Source organism: Lycium barbarum, chromosome 12 (assembly GCF_019175385.1).
Source record: "Lycium barbarum isolate Lr01 chromosome 12, ASM1917538v2, whole genome shotgun sequence".
NCBI lineage: Eukaryota > Viridiplantae > Streptophyta > Magnoliopsida > Solanales > Solanaceae > Lycium > Lycium barbarum.
In genome coordinates, this window is record NC_083348.1 from 44,172,841 (window position 1) to 44,196,833 (window position 23,993).

The window sequence follows — 23,993 nt, forward strand, 5'->3', positions numbered from 1 at the left end:
ATTAATGGGGACTAAGGTGTACACAAGAAGACACTTAGTCTTCTTTCTTTAATTTCAAGAAAAAGGTGGGAAAAGTCAAGAAATTTCTAGAGAGGGGCATGTGCCCCTCACATGCTTGGAGATATATATATATATATATATATATGAGTTTACCTTCTAATTCAAGACAAAAAGAAGAACAAAAAAAAAAATGAGGAGAGTGGAGAAAAAGAGAGGGTTTCGGCCATGGCTAGGGGATTTTGACCCCTTGAAATCTTGTTCCAAAAAATTATTTCTTCTAGTATTCCTACTAAGTTGAAGGTCCTCTTTAACATGGTGCAAGTGTTGGAGCAAGAAATCCCCTCCTTGGTGCAAGTTCATAGCTATAGTCAAGTGGGAAGTTGAAGGAAAAAGGTAAGAACTAATCTTCCTTTATGTGTTATGGATGCTTGGTACATGTTGTGATATGGAGAAATGCATGAAAAACATGAAATCAATGATGTTGAAGTGTGGCCGTGCATGTATGGTATTGGCCGTGTGTTGTGTGGTGTTGTGTTGTGTTGGAATGATTTTATGTAGTATGTTGTTTGTTGTTATAATGTATAAAAAGGATGAGAATTCATAGAAATATGCATGAAGTGCATGTAGCATGTTGGTTGTCATTGGAATATTAAGAAATGAATGAAAAATTTATGGAAATATGCATGGAAGTGGTGATGGTAGAATGTGATGAATTAGTTTTATTTAGCAATTAGATTGTTATGGATTATGTGATATTGAATGAAGGCTGTTGTTAAAGTAAGTGTACATGAACTATGATGACGTGCATGGTTGTTGTTGAATTGGAAGGTTTCGGTAAAGTAATATGTTGATTGTGTTGTTGAAAGATTGTGTGAATTGAATTGGATTGAGTTGGATATTGAAATGTTGCTAGAAAAATTGTTGGTATTGTTGATTGTTTGGCCGGGTTGAATTCCCGGATTGTTGTTGATTGAAATTGGCCAAGATAGATTCTTGGGGACGATGTATTTACAGGGGAAATGCTGCCAAAATTTCGGTAGACAAATGTTGCCTTAAGATTCCACTTCTAAATGTTCTAATTAAGGTTTGGTAAATGTGACCAAATTGTAGATTTTGGCGGATTTGGAACGTGAATTTGGAGTCGCATAAGAAGCAGAAAAGGTATGTAAGGCTTCACCCTTCTTTCTATGGCATGTCTTAGACGGAATATGTTGGATATGAGCCTCGGGAATAACTCTACCCTCCGGAATCCGCGCCTAAAGTTTTCTCTTTTTCAATCAGTAGAATTGAACTAAAAAGTGTGCAAAATGTTGGAAGAATTTCCTAAACCTCTAGAACTCGCATAAATAGGACCCGACTACCCTAAAACCCTCACAAGTAACGCCATGACATGTAACATATGTAAATTTGGTACGCCGCCTAATTTGACCCGAGGTGGGCCCATGGTCCCCGGATTTTCCTTATTGTTCCGTTTGATTTATTTTGAAGCAGAATCCAAAGAAACCCTTGATCCGTATTCCGTTCACCGAATGACAAGTACTGTAACTATGCTAACGAAGATACTCCTATGATGACAATGATAATGATGATGTTGAGAAAGAGAATATGCCTACGATAAGTACGATAAGAATGATTCCATGACTAAGAGTCTTGAGCTAAGAGTCCTATGTGAATATGAAAGTGTTATACTAGTTCTTGAACCTCAATTTTATTCCTTAGCTATGACACTAGTTTCTAAAAGACTTCAAAGCATATTAGTTGGCGGTTATAATGTCCATGATTTCATTCTATGCTCTCTCTTAAGGTTATTTTCCGTTGGTAGTCTCGCCTTAAAATACTCGTTCCTTCAAGGTGAGACAAAGTGACCATGATTATTCCATAATGTAATCGGAGGTCACCGACTTTACGTCACTCCGATGGACACATGACCTTCTTTGGGCTCTCATGCATGCCAATTGTATGACATATGTATATGAATGTGAATATGTATATGTATATGTATATGAGGAAAAGGGGAAGGGCCACTGTTACATCACCACCTGATTCAGCTGGATTTCGTCCCGGACGCGGGATATGGGAGAGTCGGATACGGCGTCTGTATATGTTATATATATTTATATATGATATGTTGGGACACTGTTGGGGAGAGGAGTGGGAGAGCCAGTGTACTCGGCGTCCGTAAATGTGAATAAAGGATACCGTTTTCTGAAACGTTCTGTTTTCTGTACATGTAAATAAGAAGTACTGTTTTCTGGAAAAAAAAAGACTAAGCATGCATGGCATCTGCCTGAAAGGCATTCATATGTACAGGTTATTTATGTCCCAAGATAAGCTCCATATGTCTACTCCGTTATTATTCATACTGTATATTCCTTTATTATGTCACTATTCATGCCTTACATACTCAGTACATTACTCGTACTGACCCCCCTTCTTCGGGGGCTGCGTTCATGCCGCGCAGGTACACCAGCTGAGCCACAGTTATCATAGAAGATGTTCTAGCGGAGTTGGCGGGCTCCACTTGTTCTGGAGTGCTGCCGAGTCAGAGTATATGAGCTATGGTGTCTGTTCAATGTTAGAGACTTTGCAGACAGAGTCATGAGTATAGAGTGTCAGCTTGGTAGACGGCTTCAACCGTCACAATGTTATTACGTTTCATGTCGCGGGTCCCATATGATGATAGACATTACTTATGAAAAAATATATTGGAGGGCTTACCATGTATTTATTTCTTAAGTGATACAAGAGTTTATCTATGTAATAAGAGTCAGCGGGTTCGCTCGACTCCAGATATGGGGTCGGGTGCCCATCACACCCTAGTAAAGTCGGGGTGTGACAATGAATAAGAATATGTGCATGATATGAATACGAATGAGGATATGTAAATAAGTACGGATATGAATATGGATGTGGATATGGATGTATGTACACAATCACGCACTCGAAATGGAAAGTTCCTATGTAAGGCAAGTAAGTGCTTATGACGATGATTTCACTATCTCTCATCCTATGCTATTTCTCATATTGCTTATTATGCTTCTATATTGATGTTGATCATGCTTTACATACTCAGTACATTCTTCGTACTGACGTCCTTTTGTTTGTGGACGTTGTGTCATGCCCGCAGGTGCACAAGGAGACAGACTTGATCCATAGCTACATTCCTAGAGATTACATAGCAGAGCTCCACTTCATTCGGAGCTATAGCTTTTGGGTACTTATTCTTTTGTGTATATAATTATGGGCATAGCGGGGTCCTGTCCCGCCTGTATGATATGTTATACTCTCCTTAGAGGCTCGTAGACATGTGTATGTGGTTAGAGGTGTTTGTTCTTGTCGGCCTATATTTTGGATTTCATTTTGTTAGCCTCGTCGGCTTATGTACATTGATATGGGCATAGATGTCAATGATGATATAAAGGAATTGTTGTCCTATGGGACTAGTGTGATTGGCGAATTGAAATATATGTGTTATTATGTGGCTCACCTAGACGTAAGCGTAAAGGTACAATAAGGGGTGCCCGGGTGTGCTAGCACCGGGTGCTCGTCGCGGCCCCTAGTCAGGTCGTGACAAAAGTGATATCAGAGCAGTTCAGTCCTAGGGTGTGTCTACGAGCCGTGTCTAGTAGAGTCTTAGTTATGGGTGTGTTGCGCGCCACACTTATAAACAAGAAGCTACGGGTATTTTAGGAATAAATGACCTTCTTTCTTCATAAGAATCATACGATAGAGCTATGATAAAAGAACTTCTTATTCCTTAACCGTGTGTTGTGTATTTCAGAAATGCCTGTAAAGAGAAAGGCCACAGCAGCCAAAAGGGCAAGACGGTGGTAGAGAAGCGGGCTGAAAGAGCACCGCCACCGGTAGTAGAAGAAAGTGAGTCCCAGAGTGCGGCTCAATCTTAGTCCTCCCGTTCAGTACCTATATTAGAGGAGCGTAAGGGAGCCTTAGCTCCAGCTCCAGCACCTTCGGCTCCTCCACCGGATGCTTCAGGCCAAGATGTAAAAGAGGCCATACATTTGCTTACTCAATTGGTTACTGCCCAGACTCAGCGGTAAAGTACAGGGTAGGGTGATAGGGCTGTTAGTGCAAGGGCCCGTGACTTCATTACCTTGAACCCTCTGAAATTCTTTGGATCAAAGCCAGATGAGGACCCTCAAGACTTTATTGATGGTATGTTGAGGACGCTTCGGTTGATACATGCTTCAGACACCGAATCGGTGGAGTTAGCATCATATATATTGAGAGATGTCTCAATCCATTGGTACACGATTTGGATGGCTTTACGGGGAGCCAATGCACCTCCCCCGGTATGGCAAGAATTTGTTGATGCTTTCCTCCGACACTATATGCCTCCAGAAATTCGGCGAGCTAGAGCCGATAAGTTCTTGAATTTGAGGCAACGTAGCATGAGTGCTTTAGAGTATAGTCTCCGCTTCAATTCCTTGGCTAGGTATACTTCTGCCATGGTAGCGGATATGGGTGACCGAGTGCACCAATTTGTGAAGGGCCTAGGGACACATTTGATGGATAGGTGCTTGACTGTGTCCCTTCAGGACAATATGGATAATGGACGCATTCAGGACCATGCTCAGAACTTAGAAGAAAGCCTACAACAGTAAAGAAGTGAATGTGAGCATGATAGGGTACATAGCAAGAGGGTCAGATCTTCGGGTCCGATGAGTGAGTTCAGAGGTGGGCACAGGCAGCAGTTTTCTATGCATTCAGGCTATTCTATGAACAGTGCACCTCCACGGTTTTCAGGCCAGAGATTTGATAGATCTACTCGTTCCGGGCCGAGTAAGAGTTTTTCGGGGTCTCAGTTCAGAGGTGATTCGGGTCAAGCGAGGCCACCCGTACCACGATGTTCCTAGTGTAGGAAATTACATTGGGGTCAGTGCCGATCGGGTTCAGAGTCTTGTTATTCATGCGGTCGACCAGGCCATATTATGCATGATTGCCCCTCGATTCATGGTAGAGGTAGAACCCATCCTTTAGGGTCGTTAGCCGGATCTTCAGCGTCTGTACGCCCTATGGGGCCAGGTTCACATGCGCCAGTCGGCCATGGTAGAGGCAGGGGGAGAGTCCCCAGTTCTAGCGGTCCTCAGCACCGTATTTATGCTTTGGCTGGACGCCAAGATCTTGAGTCTTCTCCTGACGTGGTCACAGGTATATTATCAGTATTTTCTCATGATGTATATGCTTTTATTGATCCGGGCTCCACGTTGTCATATGTTACTCCATATATTGCCGGTCGATTTAGAGTCGAACTGGAGTCGATCAAACCTTTTGAGGTGTCTACACCTGTTAGTGAATCGATAATAGCCAGCCGAGTATATAGAAACTGTATAATTGTGATTTGTGATCGTCGTACTATGGTTGACTTGCATGAGCTAAAGATGGTAGACTTTGACGTCATTATGGGCATGGATTGGTTGGCTTCTTGCTATGCCAATGTTGATTGTAGAATGAAAGTGGTTCGTTTCCAATTTCCGGGAGAACCAGTTTTAGAATGGAAAGGGAATACCGCATCACCAAAAGGTAGGTTTATTTCCTATCTAAAGGCAAGGAAAATGATCACAAAAGCCAGAAGGGGCGGCGGAATACACATCGCCGAATATATGCACGTATACAAACATGTGGGCCACCATGGCCGCTATAACAGACAGGACCGCATTAAGACGCAAATCATAAACAGGAGGAACACACACACGACCCATTACCCACATATATGACTACAAGCCTCTACAAACCAAAACGGAAACATATGACGGGACAGGGCCCCGCCGTACCCCAAATAGTCAAATATACAAAAACATGTACATGACAAAGATATATACCAAAATATGGGCTCCGGATCAAAAGGAGCACTCTGTACTGGCAGAAGGTGTGGCCTACTCTGGCGGATCACGAGTCTCTGTACCTGCGGGCATGAAACGCAGCCCCCGAAGAAAGGGGGTCAGTACGAAAGATGTACTGAGTATGTACAGCATAGAGTACAGAAATCCAAACCATAACTGACATAAAAGGGTACAGGAAGTAAATACCGAACCAGTACATCAAAGTCTGTGCTGAAAGCATATGTATATATAATGCAAATAGAAATCATGCATAAGGCTCAGGAACGTGGTCACCACTCCGACGCTGGTGCCACAACACAGCATACTCCAGAAGGTTTCAAATCTCCGTACTAACCCCGAACATAACACATCATCACAACATATCATATCATCAAAACATATAATAAGCCATATCACAGCATAACTCCATAAACGGTACCCGGCCCTATGGCGAGGTCTCAGGAACCGTAACACATCATAAGGCCGAATGTGTCATAATACGCACGATCACAAAACCGGCCCGGGAACCGGCAAACGATATCATAGCAGTAGGCACGAGCAGAGTAGTGCGGACACCATATGCATATACACAATTAAATTACAAGGCTCGACAAATAAATACATTTATATATTGAAATCAAAAAGCTCAAAGTAGGTATCGAGTCTGTCAGAATTAGTATACAAAAGACGTGAGCCTTTAAATTTACAAAACTTTTGAAAAATACCTCATAGGTCATTTTCTGAAAATTTAGTATCATTCATATTAGGGAGCCTTCAAAAAACTTATGGAGGCAATCAAACAGAGCCTTAAATTCATAGGCAAAAGTTCCCTTTTTGATGTCATACAGAAATAGGTTAAATAAGACGAACAAAGAAAGTCTCGGTACTAGTGGGCCCACCTTGGGTAGAGTCGAGGGGGCGTATGAAATTTACAAATATTAGACTCTATGGAGTCATCCATGAAAGTTTCGAGGCGATTCAGTTACGTATGTGAAAGTTACGAGCGCTTGAGCATTTCTTTCCAACAAACATAAGATTCTAATTCAATTTCATTGAATGAAATAGTACTAAAAGTAAACTCGAATTTCTATGAACAGAGTATTTCCCGAGGCTCAAATTCAAACCTAGTACATCTAAGACATGCCAAAAGAAGGAATGGTAGGGCTTTACATACCTTATCCGCGTCCTACGCTCGTCCGAGCTCAACTCCCGTTTCCACCAAAATCTACAATTGGTCATAGTTACCAAATATGAGTTCCAAGCTTTTTAAAAATTCAAACTTAAATCCATATTTGTCTACCGAAATTTCGGCAGCATTTCCCCTATAAATTCAACATCCCTGAGAATTAACTCGGCCATAATATCAACAACAACACCCACAACATTAACAACAACATCAAGAATCACAACAAAATACATTCTAACATAAATGTTCTTCCTTTCTACATTATGTAACACTTCCCATTCCAACTTCACACTTCCAACCCGATATCAACGTTTTCATATTCATTTACTAATTCAAGATTATTCAAACATAATTCAATAACATTTCAAGCAACGCTCAAGGATTCAAGCAATCCCGCCAATTCCATATTCCATCCAAAACCTCTACAAATGCAACGGAACTACCAAGTCGCATTGTCTTCTTCCAAATTTAATAACGACAATATTAATTCACATTCTAGAATTCTTCTTCCATAATTACATAAAAACTATACCAAAATCACATAATTTCCCATAACAACCTATAACCAATTTCAATGCCGACTCGAATTGTTTAAGCCTTTATTTACATCGTAAACGCCACTACGACACAATTAGCAAGCCAAATAAAATCTAATTCATCTCCCCTTCACCCCCACACCACACTGCCTCACACACACCACACGGCCATGCACACACTCACACCAATTTCATGATTTTCATACAATTCTAATCATTTTAACATACATACATCTTCCATAACATAAGAGAATAAAATTCTTACCTTTTTCTTCAATTTCCAACTTGCCGCAAACGTAGTCCTCTCGCTTAACTAATTATACCACGTCGGAGAGCGTCTTGAACTTACTAAGAATTCAAGAAGAACAAGATTTTAGCATCAAAGTTGAAGGACTTGGAAATATATTTTTTTGTTGTTGTTGTGGGTTCGGCCGAATGGCCTTCAACTCTTGCTCTTTCCTTTGTTTTATTTTTCTTGAAGTTTCTTGAAGAAATAATGAATGGCCCTTATTTATTTATCACATGGAATTAATTTTCCATGGGCTTGGGCTAGCCATGGCCGGCCACCCCCACATGGATTGGGCCTCATTTTTCTCTTATCATTATTTGATTTTTCTAGCCCAATTAATTGTGGGCCCTATTTGGTAATTCCCGAAACTAATTTCTAAAATTCCAATTTTGCCCTTGGCCTTCCTCCGTATTTCCGCATCAATATTTTTCATGAATATCACACATATGTCAAATAAAATAAAAACATAGCCTTATTTCCTACAAGTCAAGATTATTCCAAATTTTTCAAATGCGCAAAAATGCGAGATATAACATTCCACTTCCTGTTTTTCCTTTCTTTTGTTGTTTTCTTTCTTTGATCAATCACTTTTAGATTATTTTTTCCTTTTTTTGTTGTTTTATTACTTTGATCAATCACTTTTGGATTGATACGAACATATTTCTTTATTAATAAATCTCCACCTTTCTGGTGGCTTTGCAAAAAAACAAAAGGTACATTTTATGAAATTTATGAGATATTTATTAGATTTAATCAAAGAAAAGAAATTTCCAAATAATCATTTATTTAATTGTTTGATTAAATTGTCAAAAATCAAATTAGCAAATATATTATTTCCTTTAAATCCAAGGAATTTGATTAATTAAAAGAATTGACCATTTTACCTCTCAATCTTTAATTTTGTATATTTGCATAATTTACGGCCACAATTGAATTAACTAATTCATGTTTTAAGGAAATCGGGGTCGTTTTTGCAAAATTAGCCTTTTAATGGTCGTAACTGAAATAGCCAAATTCATTTGGCTTGAATTGATTAAGGTCATTATTGCAAAATCAGCTTGTTAATGGTATTAACCATTTAATTATGTCTTAACTTTGATTATAATTAAAATATCATGGATAATAATTGGTATTCTAATTTTTCGCCGACTTATTGGATTGCCTATTTTGCCCTTTATACACATATATACACATGTATACACACATATATACATTGTGTGTATATATATGTGAAAGGGCCCATTTTCATTTCTTTTGTGGTTGGCCGAGCCCAGTCCACAATAGACTTGACCTGGCCCAACCCACAAAATATATATACTCCTTTGTCACAATAATCAGACCGCAAAGGGGGTCTTTGTCATCTGCGGCTCGGGTATAGAACCCTAGCGCCGCGGCCCCATTCTCCCCCCTTTCTTTTCTCTTTCCAGTCCCATCACCGTTTAGGTAGGACAGTAGAGGAGTGGGTGTGTAAGGCGACAACATGGCAGAAAAATGATGAAGCCATAAATGCTTTGTCCTTGTTAATAGTCCTCTACCAAGAAAAACAACCCAAACACGCCTAAGGTGTACAACCTACCCTTTTCTTTATATTTGTCCTTTTTTTTATTGTATTGCAAGTGGATTGGGGTGAATCCGGCACAAATCGAGTCGTTGATTATAACCTCTTCTCATCCTATTCGTTCATTTGACGAGTCAAGTAAGGATTTGTGAAAAAATCACAAGTCCCACATCAGCATCTCTAAATTTTGGGACCAATTTCACACTCAAACAAGTTTTTAGAATCGCTAAGCTTGAATACTGAGTGTAAAACTCAAGATTTAAGCTCTGTTTAGTAAAAAAAAAATACATTTAAACTCTTTTAGGTTTAAGACTTTAGTTCCAAAGCTTACTTTTTTTCTTTTTGTGTGTTGGTGTGGTTGAGTTTGGGATTGGGAAGCAAAAGGCTTCAAATTCATTCTTGATTCACGGTTGTGCAAAAAAAAGGTAACGCTTTAATCTTGCTGCTTATCTTTAGTTATTTTCCTGTTAGTTTTATGTTAATTCCTTTTCTATCAAGTGTTCTTAACTTAATTAGTGATAGAGTAATTTAGCATATGGTTAGACTTGTTACGAGTTTGAACTGGGTCTTCTGAACTTTATATTTGAGTTAAATCATATGCCTAATCTTGTTATAATCATTTAGTTGATTTAGCGAAGCCAACGGACTGTATATATGTGTTTGAACAAAATTTCTGATGGTGCTTTACTAGTAAGGACATTATAGACTTGGATGTTTATGAATTATGCTTGGATCTCAGCTTAACTGTTTATCTTTTAGTATGATGGTATAAGTTGTTTGACCCACAAATGACTTGAATGATCCTACAATAACACTGCTTGATCCTGTTTGAATATGCAAGACTATCAATATATGATGATGATTACCTTAAGTTGACTGTAGCATGCCATCCTGAAATCTTAAACTTGTTTTTTGAGGCAAATATGTTTGCTTGTGTTATAAATGGTTGCGTAAGTCCTGATTAGGCTAAGTAAAGAGTGATAGTTGTTCTTGTAACACCCCGTACTTTTATACGTAAAGTTTCGTCGTGAGTTAGTTGACGAAGACTTAAAAGGCGAGGTTGTCGTCAAGGTCATAAGGAATTATTCATGCTCATTCTTCATACATGAGAGCTTAGTATCATGCTTAGTAAGTATCGGGAAGGTTGGATGTTAAGCGAATCGAAGAAATTAAGTTTGTTGAAACTTAGGAAAAATTTGGCAGAATTCCGGACAGAAATTTTGGGTCGACTTTAGAGAGGCATATCTCCTAGAATATGAGGGGTTACGGAACGCATAACCTACGCATTCACAAGTTCAGCGAGTCTACGTTCCAACGCAACTGGCAGAATTGCATTTGCACATCGATGGTGGAAGTTACGGACCGTCGAACTGTCGACGATTTCGTCATTGCACATCGACGGCCCGTCATTTTCAATCGGTGCAGGTGTTATATATTCACCTATTTCATGATTTTTCTCATTTCAACTCATACCAACAGACCCTCAACTCTCCCTAATACTCCTTAGTCCTCTCCCAACCTTTCTTTATTAGCCAAGTAAGATCTGAGCCCCGAAAACCCGAGCTATTGAAGGGAAGTTGTTCCTAGGGCTTTATTGAAGTTGTTGAGCTTAGGAGTTTGATTTGGATTTTGGTTCTTGGAATTCCAGCCCCTTTAATGTATGTATACTATTCTTATCTTTGCTATTAAGTTGATTACCAAGAGTTTTAGTGATTTAAAGTGAAGGAAATATAGCCATGGAAGCGGTAAGTTAATTGAGTTAAACTAAGATTAAGGGATATTTTGGGAGATGTTTTGGAATGGATTTGATTATATTTTGATATTCAAGTATTGACATAAGTTGTTTGTGAAGGAATTCCTTAGTTTAAAGTGAAGGAAAACATGATATGAAGGACCTAAACTAGTTTGTTGATATGGCTGCCTTGAAGGCTGTTTCGATTGGAATTTTAGAGAGATTTCTACTTGTTTATGTTGTTGTATATTGTTACTGTTGTTGTTGATGATGTTTTGTATGTTTTGCACCGTTTGGGAGTTGGATTGGAGTAAGAATTATAGGGGAAGTACTGCCCGAATTTCGTTAAGTTTCATACGTACTTGAAATGGGTAGTAAAGGTTGCATATGGCCTAATCGTAATTCATGTTATCTTGGTTGTAGTGTTACAAGCTCGGGAAGTAAGCATTGGACATTAGGTAGACTCCAAGGTATGTTAAGTCTATCCTTTCTTCATTTTGGCATGATCTTATAATATGAACGAGCTTCCATATTACTCTACTCTTAGAAGCATTAAGAGTATTTTAGTCTTTGATGATCCTATACCTTTTTATGATTGTTCCTTCTGTTCTTGGGTCCTGAGATTTCATATATTGATGATGTTAGCTCAAAAGATGTCTATCGGAGGTAGTACGACCTTATGTCACTCCGAGAGTTCTAGTTACTCATTATACTTATGCGTTGCATTTTGTTATATCCCGCGTTTTCGTATAATTAAAAATCGTGAAATAATTATGACTCGGGTGTTAGAAGGACCTAATTTAATTTTTGTGAATATGGCTATGTTGGTTGTGGAATCTTTAAATGCTAAAACCTCGGGAAGGGCCAAGGATAAATTTGGAACTCCGTAAATTAGTTTCGGGAATTTCAAAACGGGGCATTTTAAGAATTGGGCCCAAGATAATTCAATGCAAAAACAAGGCCCAAAAATCAAGTGAGGGCCGGCCATGGCAAAGCCCAAATCCATTAGTTTATGTCATGTGCTATGCACATGACTATTAAGTGGATATATATGATGCAAATGCTTGGGATTTTCTAGAAAACAAGATCAAAATTTCCAAGAAATCATAATACTCCCTCTCGGCCGAACCCCTTTCCCCTCCTTCAAATTTTTTTTCTTGCCTTGTGTTTAATCTAAAAATCTTGTTTCTCTCATATTCGTAGTAAGTTCGAGACGCTCTCCAACTTGATATAATTGGTTTGGCGAAAGAGCGACGTGTGCGGCGAATTGAAATTTCAAGGAAAGGTAAGAATTTGGCCCTTTTAATGTTATGGAATTGACATAAATGTGTTAAGGATTGGTAATAGACGAGAATTCCGTTGTTTGATGGTGTGTATGAAGCCGTGTGTGTGTGTGTGATTGGTGTGGTGGCCGTGTGCCCTTAAGAAGAGGAAATAAATGTGAATTGATCTTGCTTAGTCTGCTTAATGCGTCGTCGTGACTTTTATGTCATAAATAATCGATTGATGAACTAAAGTGGCGTTGGGAAATGGTTTTGGACGTTATCGGAAAGTGTATACCTTCGGTATAACTGTGTATATCATTGTATATCTTTGATGCTAAAGGCTTTAAATATGATTTATGGTTGATATTAATGAATTCGGAATGAAATGACACAAGTTAGAACGTTTGTTGTGAGTTTCGATGGTTATGGGGAAGTTGTGGGTCTTGGAGCAATTTTTTTTTTTGGTGTATGGCTTGGATTGTAGTTGGAATGTGATTGAATAATTTTAAGTGAGTGAATGAATACCATAATGTAGACATAAGTTTAGAAATTGTGAAATTTGAATGAAAATTGTCGACTTGTGTATTAAGGTAGAATCTTGAAACTAGAATGCTTTAAATTGTAGTTGCGTTGCTGTGACGTTTGGGTTGTTGTAGTTGGTGTATTTTGAGCCGAGCTAAGTCTCGGGGGTGTTAGATTTATAGGGGAAATGCTGCCGAAATTTCGGTAGACAAAAATCAAGTTAATGGAAATTTTAAGCCTAAGAATCTCAATTGGTAACTTTGACCATTTGCAGATTTTTGACGAAACGGGACTGGACTTTTGGAAGGGCTTACGACGTCTGTGAGGTATGTAAAGCTTCCCACTCCTTCATTTGGCATATCCTAGTATGTTAGTCGAATATGAGACCCTCCGGATCATTTTTGTTCCTCGAAACCCGATCCACAGAAAAGTTACTATTCATTCAATTCAATTGAAGCCTAAGGGCCCTATTTTGGCTAGAATGCCACCATTCGCCTCCAACCTATCGAAATGTGGTCGGGTAACCTAGTAATGATTATGTATGACCCCTGGCATATAAATGTTCGTAAAAATATGTTCGTCACCTCACTTGACTCGAGGTGGGCCCGCTAACCCCGAGACGCCCTATGTGTCTCATTGGGCTGTCCTTTGAATAACGTTTGGAATAGCACTTTCGATTTTGGAACTTCCTCCTACGGGATGTATTTTGAATGTTACGATATGTTAAGTTACGTTTTGAGCTATACGTACTACCTTGGAAATGTTTCGTGAAATGGAACTTTATATTGACTAAGTATGCGATTATTTTGTATTATGAAATAATTTATGAGACTAGCATGTTTTGAAAGACTATTTTGAAATATGATTTGCATTGTCCGCTCACGACTCCGCTCGTGCCTTGTTATGACTTCGTTCACCGGTTCCCGGGCCGGTTTTGATTCGTGCGCTTTGTGATAATTCGGTCGTATGCTGTGCTACGGTTCCCGAGGCTTCGCCATAGGGCCAGGACCGTTTGGAGTTATGCTGTGATATGGCTCGTGATGCAATACGCTCACCTATGATTATGTTTGTGTTCGGGGATGTACGGAGATTTGAAACCTTCTGGTGTTATGCTGTGTGTGGCGCCTGCGTCGGAGTGGCGACCACGTTCTGTAACGTTTGCATGATTTCATTTGCATTACGTATATGTATGTGATTTTGACACTGATTTTGATGTATCGGTTTATACTCCACTTTACTGTATGGTTTGCTATCAGTTTTGATCCATATTTCTGTACTCCGTGCTTTACATACTCAGTACATATTTCGTACTGACCCCCCTTTTCTGCGGGGGGCTGCGTTTTATGCCCGCAGGTACAGACATTGGTGATCCCCCATTGTAGGCTCCACTTTTCTGCTATCTCGGAGTACTCCTACTTGATCCGGAGTCCACTTCTGGTATAGACATCTGTTGCTGTATATATTTTGTATATTTGGCTGTTTGGGTACGGCGGGGCCCTGTCCCGCCATATGATTCTGTCGGTCTGTTAGAGGTCTGTGGACAGGGTTGTGGGTTATGGTCCTTAGGTATGGTTATGTGAACATGTCGTTGTGCGATTCTCATATACTGAGGCGGCCAGTCCGCATGTTTTGATTAGGCGATTCTATACGCCGAGGCGGCCAGTCCGCGTTTGATATATGTATATATATTGTCCTGTTAGCCCTGAGTGGCTTTTGTTGGTATTTTCTGCGTGCAGGATATACTGGGTAGTCCGTAAAACAGAGGAAACTCTGCCGAAATTTTCCTGGAAATGGTCCAAGTCTGTTTATGTAGCCTTACTGGCTTTGGCTAATCGTTTGTATGTAACTGGAATATGTAACCAGGTCTGGGTGCCCAAGTAGGGCGCCAGTCGCGGCCCACGGGGCTGGGTCGTGACAAAAGTGGTATCAGAGCGGTTTGTCCTCGGAGTGTCCACAGATCGTGTCTAGTAGAGTCTTGTTTATCGGTGTGTTGTGCACCACATCTATAAACGGGAGGCTACAGGACATTTAGGATGTTACTTTCATTCGAAATCTTAGATCGTGCGATAGAGCTGTGCTATTAGGGTGATTCTGATCTAATTCGTTGTTATGTTTGCAGTGATGCCTCCGAAAAAGGCAACGGCGGCCCAGAAGGGCAAGGCGAAAGTGGCAGAGACTAGTCGGGCACCGAGAGTCACCGTTACCCGAGCTCGAGCTCAGACTATGCCCGGTATTACACTTCAGTCAGAGGGATCCATTACACCACCGGCAGAGCCTGGAGCAGGTCCCTCAGCAGCTCCAGCGACTCCAGCGCCCGCAGCTCCAGCTCCTCAGTCAGGGGCGGATGACAGGACATTGACAGAGGTTGTGCAGTTACAGACTACCCTGGTAGCGGGACAGGCTCAGAGACACGGCCGGAGGGATGATGATGATGGCAGGCGGGACAGCCTGAGGGTTCGGGAGTTCTTATTATGTGGCCCTCCAGAGTTTTCCGGGTCTAAGCCCGACGAGGACCCTCATGACTTTATTAGGGGGATGCGACGCTCAGTAGATTTGGTCAGGGCTTCAGAGACCGAGTCTGTTGAGCTGGCTTCGCACAGGCTACGGGATGTTGCTGCTCACTGGTACGAGTCTTGGGAGCTAGCTAGAGGCCGGGGTGCTTCCCCAGCCACTTGGGACGAGTTTGAGGCTGCTTTTCTCAGCCACTTTTTGCCTCCAGAGTTGCGGAGGGCGAGAGTGGACAGGTTTTTGCAGATTCGACAGAGGGGCCGGAGTGTTCGTGAGTATAACCTGGAGTTTGATTCACTGGCCCGATATGCTCCGGCTATAGTGGCAGAGATGGCTGACCGGATGCACCGATATGTGATCGGGCTGGACCGTTACTTAGTTGAGTCCTGTATGTCGATGGCATCACGGACAGATATGGATATCGCCAGATTACAGGCGTATGCTCAGGGGATGGAGGACAGGTACCGAGCAGATCAGTCCACTAGAGATCGTGACAGGAGGCCGCCCAAGAGGGCTAGGTTCGCAGGTTATTCCGGGGATTCTCGAGGCGGACAGCCTCAGCAGCGGCAGTCAGGCAGACAGCTACCTCCACCCGGCCAGAGTACTCAGTCAGGCGGTCGGAGATTTGATAGTGCGGGACCGTCTGGGGCCGGTCAGGGCTCCAGAGCGGCAGGTCCACAGGTGTCCAGAGGCCCCAGCCAGCCCAGACCACCTAGGCCCCGTTGTTCTCATTGCGGGAAGTCTCATCCAGGGGAGTGTTATCGAGCTACAGGAGCTTGTTTTACGTGCGGCGGTCAGGGCCATTTTATGAGAGATTGTCCGTTGGCCAGCGGTTCCGGTAGTGTGGCTCAGCCGACAGGGTCAGCCGCCGGTTCATCATCTGCTCCATCTGTTGCACGCCCTGCAGGGCGAGGTGTGCCGACATCGGCGGGACGCGGTCGAGGCCGCGGTGGCGTTGCAGGTTCTAGCGGTCCTTCGAACCGCATATATGCTTTGGCCAGCCGCCAGGATCAGGAGGCTTCGCCAAACGTCGTCACAGGTACATTGCTGGTTTTCTCCAGATCTGTATATGCATTGATTGACCCTGGTTCTACCTTATCATATATTTCCCCGCTCGTAGCTAGTAAAATTGGAGTAGTGTCTGAGCCTATAGAGCCATTTGAGGTAGCTACGCCAGTTGGGGATTATGTTATAGCGAGGCAGGTTTATAGGGATTGTCCTGTGACTATATATGATCGTAGCACTAAGGCTGATTTGGTAGAGTTAGACATGCTCGAGTTTGATGTTATTATGGGTATGGACTGGTTAGCTTCCTGTTATGCTAATGTTGACTGCCAGAAAAAGGTAGTCCGTTTTCAGTTTCCAGGGGAACCAGTTATAGAGTGGTTCGGATCTACAGCATCGCCGAGGGGTAAGTTTATTTCATACCTCAAGGCTAAGAAGATGATCCAGAAGGGGTATATCTATCATTTGGTTCGTGTGCACGATACTGCAGCTGAGGTACCTACCCTTCAGTCTGTTCCGGTCGTCAGTGAGTTTCCAGATGTTTTTCCTGACGAGCTTCCTGGCCTTCCGCCTGAGCGGGAGATCGATTTCGCTATAGAGTTGATGCCGGATACGCAGCCTATATCTATTCCTCCGTACAGGATGGCACCAGCCGAGTTGAAGGAGTTGAAAGAGCAGCTGAAAGATTTGCTGGATAAGGGCTTTATTAGACCCAGCACATCACCCTGGGGAGCACCGGTATTGTTTGTCAGAAAGAAAGATGGGTCACTACGGATGTGTATTGATTACCGGCAGCTAAATAAGGTGACTATAAAGAATAAATATCCCCTTCCCCGGATCGATGATTTGTTTGATCAGTTGCAGGGAGCCAGACATTTTTCAAAGATAGATTTGCGCTCAGGCTATCATCAGGTGCGAGTGCGGGAGTCAGATATCCCGAAGACTGCTTTCAGGACCCGGTACGGGCATTATGAGTTCAGAGTTATGTCTTTCGGGCTGACTAATGCTCCAGCGGTATTTATGGATCTGATGAATCGGGTATTTCGGCCTTTTCTGGATATGTTCGTTATTGTGTTTATTGATGACATTCTGATTTACTCGCGATCAGCCGAGGAGCATTCAGATCATCTGAGGACGGTGCTTGGTATTCTCCGTCAACAGCAATTATACGCTAAATTCTCCAAATGTGAATTCTGGTTAACTTCTGTGGCATTCTTGGGCCATATTGTCAGCGCAGATGGTATTCGGGTCGATACGCAGAAGATAGAGGCTGTACAGAATTGGCCCAGGCCTACTACACCGACAGAGGTGCGCAGTTTTCTGGGATTGGCTGGGTATTATCGCAGGTTCGTGGAGGATTTTTCTTCTATTGCAGCACCACTGACGAGGCTCACCCAGAAAGCAGCAAAGTTCCAGTGGACAGATGCCTGTGAGCGCAGCTTTCAGATGCTGAAAGAAAAATTGATTACAGCTCCAGTTTTGGCTCTTCCAGAGGGATCTGATGGGTATGTTGTTTATTGTGACGCCTCTGGTATTGGGGTAGGTTGTGTATTGATGCAGCACGGTCGAGTCATAGCCTATGCTTCCCGGCAGCTCAGACCGCACGAGAGGAACTATCCCACTCATGACCTTGAGTTGGCCGCAGTGATTCATGCTTTGAAGATTTGGCGGCATTATTTATATGGGGTCCATGTTGATATCTATACGGACCATAAGAGTCTCCAGTATATTTTTAAGCAGAAGGAGCTAAATTTACGGCAGCGGAGATGGTTGGAGCTACTAAAGGATTACGACGTTGATATTCTGTACCATCCGGGGAAAGCCAATGTAGTAGCAGATGCGCTTAGCCGCAAGTCTATGGGCAGCTTGGCTGATGTACCGTCTGGTAAGAAAGACTTGGTTCGTGATATTCATCAGCTGGCCAGCCTTGGAGTTCGTTTGGCAGATTCTGGAGATTCTGGGATTTCTGTTCGTCCAGTTGCCGAGTCATCTATTATTCAGGAGGTAAAGCAGCGCCAATTTGAGGATCCTCTTTTGATTCAGTACAGAGATGTGGCTCTTAATAGAGCCAAGACTCAGTTTGAGATCTCGCCTGACGGAGTATTATTATATGACGGCAGATTCTGTGTACCGGACGTTGCGGGCTTACGGCGGCAGATTATGGGCGAGGCCCATAATGCACGGTATTCTGTTCATCCTGGTTCCACTAAAATGTATCGGGACCTCAGGTGTTTGTATTGGTGGGACGGCATGAAGAAAGATATTGCTGAGTTTGTTAGTCAGTGCCCGAACTGCCAGCAAGTTAAGATCGAGCATCAGAAGCCCGGTGGATTGTTACAGGAGATGGAAATTCCAGCCTGGAAATGGGAGTTGATTAATATGGATTTCGTCGTTGGGTTACCGCGTACTCCACGCAGGTATGATTCTACTTGGGTTATTGTTGACAGGCTGACGAAATCGGCCCATTTCCTCCCGGTTCGGACTACTTATTCGGCTGAGGACTATGCCAGATTATATATCAGAGAGATAGTCAGACTTCACGGAGTCCTTATATCTATTATTACTGACCGAGGTGCCCAGTTTACAGCAAATTTCTGGAGGTCATTTCAGGAGGGACTAGGGACTCAGGTGAGTCTTAGTACAGCTTTTCACCCTCAGTCCGACGGGCAGGCCGAGCGCACTATTCAGACGCTCGAGGATATGTTACGGGCCTGCGTTATTGATTTCAGGGGCAGCTGGGATGATCATTTGCCGCTTATTGAGTTCGCTTATAATAACAGTTATCATTCCAGTATTCAGATGGCTCCGTACGAGGCCCTCTATGGCAGGAGATGCAGGTCTCCCATTGGCTGGTTTGACGTCGGCGAGACTAAGCTGATTGGGCCTGATGTGATCCAGGAAGCTGTAGATAAGGTAAAACTTATTCGGGAACGACTATTGGCTGCTCAGAGTCGACAGAAAGCTTATGCAGATAGACGACGTCGACCGTTAGAGTTCCAGATTGGCGACTGGGTATTCCTGAAGGTATCGCCCATGAAGGGTGTTATGAGGTTCGGTAGGAAGGGTAAGTTGAGCCCCCGGTACATTGGGCCGTATCAGATTGTTCGAAAGATAGGCGAGGTCGCCTATGAGCTAGACTTACCATCCGACTTGGAGGCCGTACACCCGGTATTTCATGTGTCTATGCTGCGGAAATGTATTGGTGATCCTTCCAGGATATTCCCAGTAGATGATCTTCAGGTGACGAAGCAATTGTCTTATGACGAGCAGCCTGTATCTATCCTGGATCGTCAGGTGAGGAGGTTGCGCACTAAGGAGGTGCCTTCTGTCAAAGTCCTGTGGCGCAACAATAATCGGGAGGAGATGACTTGGGAGGCGGAGGATGAGATGAAGAAGAAATACCCCCATTTATTCCCTACGCCTCTTGTAATGTAAACTTTTGAATTTGTTATATTAATGAACGGATGGACCATTTGTGCTATATAAAGATGGTTTTCCCGTTATGTTTGTGAGCCTTCGTAAGAATTGTTTAACATTCGGGGACGAATGTTCTTAAGGGGGGGAGAATGTTATATCCCGCGTTTTCGTATAATTAAAAATCGTGAAATAATTATGACTCGGGTGTTAGAAGGACCTAATTTAATTTTTGTGAATATGGCTATGTTGGTTGTGGAATCTTTAAATGCTAAAACCTCGGGAAGGGCCAAGGATAAATTTGGAACTCCGTAAATTAGTTTCGGGAATTTCAAAACGGGGCATTTTAAGAATTGGGCCCAAGATAATTCAATGCAAAAACAAGGCCCAAAAATCAAGTGAGGGCCGGCCATGGCAAAGCCCAAATCCATTAGTTTATGTCATGTGCTATGCACATGACTATTAAGTGGATATATATGATGCAAATGCTTGGGATTTTCTAGAAAACAAGATCAAAATTTCCAAGAAATCATAATACTCCCTCTCGGCCGAACCCCTTTCCCCTCCTTCAAATTTTTTTTCTTGCCTTGTGTTTAATCTAAAAATCTTGTTTCTCTCATATTCGTAGTAAGTTCGAGACGCTCTCCAACTTGATATAATTGGTTTGGCGAAAGAGCGACGTGTGCGGCGAATTGAAATTTCAAGGAAAGGTAAGAATTTGGCCCTTTTAATGTTATGGAATTGACATAAATGTGTTAAGGATTGGAAATAGACGAGAATTCCGTTGTTTGATGGTGTGTATGAAGCCGTGTGTGTGTGTGTGATTGGTGTGGTGGCCGTGTGCCCTTAAGAAGAGGAAATAAATGTGAATTGATCTTGCTTAGTCTGCTTAATGCGTCGTCGTGACTTTTATGTCATAAATAATCGATTGATGAACTAAAGTGGCGTTGGGAAATGGTTTTGGACGTTATCGGAAAGTGTATACCTTCGGTATAACTGTGTATATCATTGTATATCTTTGATGCTAAAGGCTTTAAATATGATTTATGGTTGATATTAATGAATTCGGAATGAAATGACACAAGTTAGAACGTTTGTTGTGAGTTTCGATGGTTATGGGGAAGTTGTGGGTCTTGGAGCAATTTTTTTTTTTGGTGTATGGCTTGGATTGTAGTTGGAATGTGATTGAATAATTTTAAGTGAGTGAATGAATACCATAATGTAGACATAAGTTTAGAAATTGTGAAATTTGAATGAAAATTGTCGACTTGTGTATTAAGGTAGAATCTTGAAACTAGAATGCTTTAAATTGTAGTTGCGTTGCTGTGACGTTTGGGTTGTTGTAGTTGGTGTATTTTGAGCCGAGCTAAGTCTCGGGGGTGTTAGATTTATAGGGGAAATGCTGCCGAAATTTCGGTAGACAAAAATCAAGTTAATGGAAATTTTAAGCCTAAGAATCTCAATTGGTAACTTTGACCATTTGAAGATTTTTGACGAAACGGGACTGGACTTTTGGAAGGGCTTACGACGTCTGTGAGGTATGTAAAGCTTCCCACTCCTTCATTTGGCATATCCTAGTATGTTAGTCGAATATGAGACCCTCCGGATCATTTTTGTTCCTCGAAACCCGATCCACAGAAAAGTTACTATTCATTCAATTCAATTGAAGCCTAAGGGCCCTATTTTGGCTAGAATGCCACCATTCGCCTCCAACCTATCGAAATGTGGTCGGGTAACCTAGTAATGATTATGTATGACCCCTGGCATATAAATGTTCGTAAAAATATGTTCGTCACCTCACTTGACTCGAGGTGGGCCCGCTAACCCCGAGACGCCCTATGTGTCTCATTGGGCTGTCCTTTGAATAACGTTTGGAATAGCACTTTCGATTTTGGAACTTCCTCCTACGGGATGTATTTTGAATGTTACGATATGTTAAGTTACGTTTTGAGCTATACGTACTACCTTGGAAATGTTTCGTGAAATGGAACTTTATATTGACTAAGTATGCGATTATTTTGTATTATGAAATAATTTATGAGACTAGCATGTTTTGAAAGACTATTTTGAAATATGATTTGCATTGTCCGCTCACGACTCCGCTCGTGCCTTGTTATGACTTCGTTCACCGGTTCCCGGGCCGGTTTTGATTCGTGCGCTTTGTGATAATTCGGTCGTATGCTGTGCTACGGTTCCCGAGGCTTCGCCATAGGGCCAGGACCGTTTGGAGTTATGCTGTGATATGGCTCGTGATGCAATACGCTCACCTATGATTATGTTTGTGTTCGGGGATGTACGGAGATTTGAAACCTTCTGGTGTTATGCTGTGTGTGGCGCCTGCGTCGGAGTGGCGACCACGTTCTGTAACGTTTGCATGATTTCATTTGCATTACGTATATGTATGTGATTTTGACACTGATTTTGATGTATCGGTTTATACTCCACTTTACTGTATGGTTTGCTATCAGTTTTGATCCATATTTCTGTACTCCGTGCTTTACATACTCAGTACATATTTCGTACTGACCCCCCTTTTCTGCGGGGGGCTGCGTTTTATGCCCGCAGGTACAGACATTGGTGATCCCCCATTGTAGGCTCCACTTTTCTGCTATCTCGGAGTACTCCTACTTGATCCGGAGTCCACTTCTGGTATAGACATCTGTTGCTGTATATATTTTGTATATTTGGCTGTTTGGGTACGGCGGGGCCCTGTCCCGCCATATGATTCTGTCGGTCTGTTAGAGGTCTGTGGACAGGGTTGTGGGTTATGGTCCTTAGGTATGGTTATGTGAACATGTCGTTGTGCGATTCTCATATACTGAGGCGGCCAGTCCGCATGTTTTGATTAGGCGATTCTATACGCCGAGGCGGCCAGTCCGCGTTTGATATATGTATATATATTGTCCTGTTAGCCCTGAGTGGCTTTTGTTGGTATTTTCTGCGTGCAGGATATACTGGGTAGTCCGTAAAACAGAGGAAACTCTGCCGAAATTTTCCTGGAAATGGTCCAAGTCTGTTTATGTAGCCTTACTGGCTTTGGCTAATCGTTTGTATGTAACTGGAATATGTAACCAGGTCTGGGTGCCCAAGTAGGGCGCCAGTCGCGGCCCACGGGGCTGGGTCGTGACACATTTATTATACATATGCATATTAACCCGTAACCAGAAAGTGTTATATACGCCTATATTATATGTATATGGGGTATGGTGAAAGGGATAGGCATTATATACGCATTACCACCTGATCAGCCGGTGCACAGTGATGATGATGATATATGGATCGGGCTGTACGTTCCTCAGCACTAACATATGATATATGGATCGGGTCATACGTTCCTCGACACTAACATATGATAAATGCATCAGGCTGTACGTTCCACAACACTAATAGTTATATTATAACCTATGCATATCATACGCCCTCAGAGGCACTTTCAGTTATATAGAGTTATACAGATACTCCCAGATGTTTATCTACAGATGCATTCAGATATTGAGATTAGCTTTCATGTTTCAGATATTTTTCATAATTCATATGTACTTGTTGATCTTGTGACTTACATACTCGGTACATTATTCGTACTGACTCCCCTATTACTCGGAAGGGGGGCTGTTTTTCATGCCGCAGGTCTATAGATACAGGTTGGTGATCCATCTATTAGGATGTCAGCTCAACATATGAAGTTGATGCACTCTGTTTGTTCCGGAGATGCCAGGAGTCAGCATGGTCTTATATTCTTGCAGACAGTTGTGTACAGTCAGATGGGGTCCACACTTGAGATTTCATTTGTCATCACAGTTGGTTTTGATAGCCTTACCATCTCATATAGCATGTTCAGTATTTTTAAACAGATGAGTTTTTCAGAGCAGTTGATATATGCATGTTCCCTATGAGTCATTGTAAGTCACATGATGGCCCTATCGGCCCACCTATGTTCATATTCATGTCAGATGTATGTCAGGAGGTACTTGACTAGTACGGTTAAGTGTCCGTCATGGCCCTCCAGTTTGGGTCGTGACAGTTCTAAACAAGGTCTAGTGGGTAAACATGCTCATACAGGTCTTTAAATGTGATCAAGGTATTAGAAGGTACATAAATGAGGTTTGACTACTTCTAGATATGTGCAAGCCTAACTGAG

The 23,993-nt window shown here is 42.1% G+C and overlaps 1 protein-coding gene across 1 annotated transcript; it reads left to right on the forward strand.

Moving 5' to 3' along the window:
• The first annotated feature begins 14,180 nt into the window (after positions 1-14,180).
• On the forward strand, positions 14,181-22,773 carry LOC132622483 (uncharacterized). Its single transcript, XM_060337100.1, has 3 exons — positions 14,181-14,365; positions 15,048-16,475; positions 22,421-22,773. The coding sequence occupies exons 2-3, from the start codon at positions 15,050-15,052 to the stop codon at positions 22,447-22,449; spliced, it is 1,455 nt and encodes a 484-aa protein (XP_060193083.1). The 5' UTR covers positions 14,181-14,365; positions 15,048-15,049; the 3' UTR covers positions 22,450-22,773.
• Positions 22,774-23,993: the final 1,220 nt, after the last annotated feature.

What these genes read in the sequence shown, in the direction of transcription:
- LOC132622483 (XM_060337100.1), top strand. Translation starts at nt 15,050, where the DNA reads ATGCCTCCGAAAAAGGCAACGGCGGCCCAGAAGGGCAAGGCGAAAGTG. An exon ending in TTCGCCAAACGTCGTCACAG is followed by an intron (nt 16,476 to 22,420) that starts GTACATTGCTGG and finishes TTATGCCCGCAG; the next exon opens with GTACAGACATTGGTGATCCC.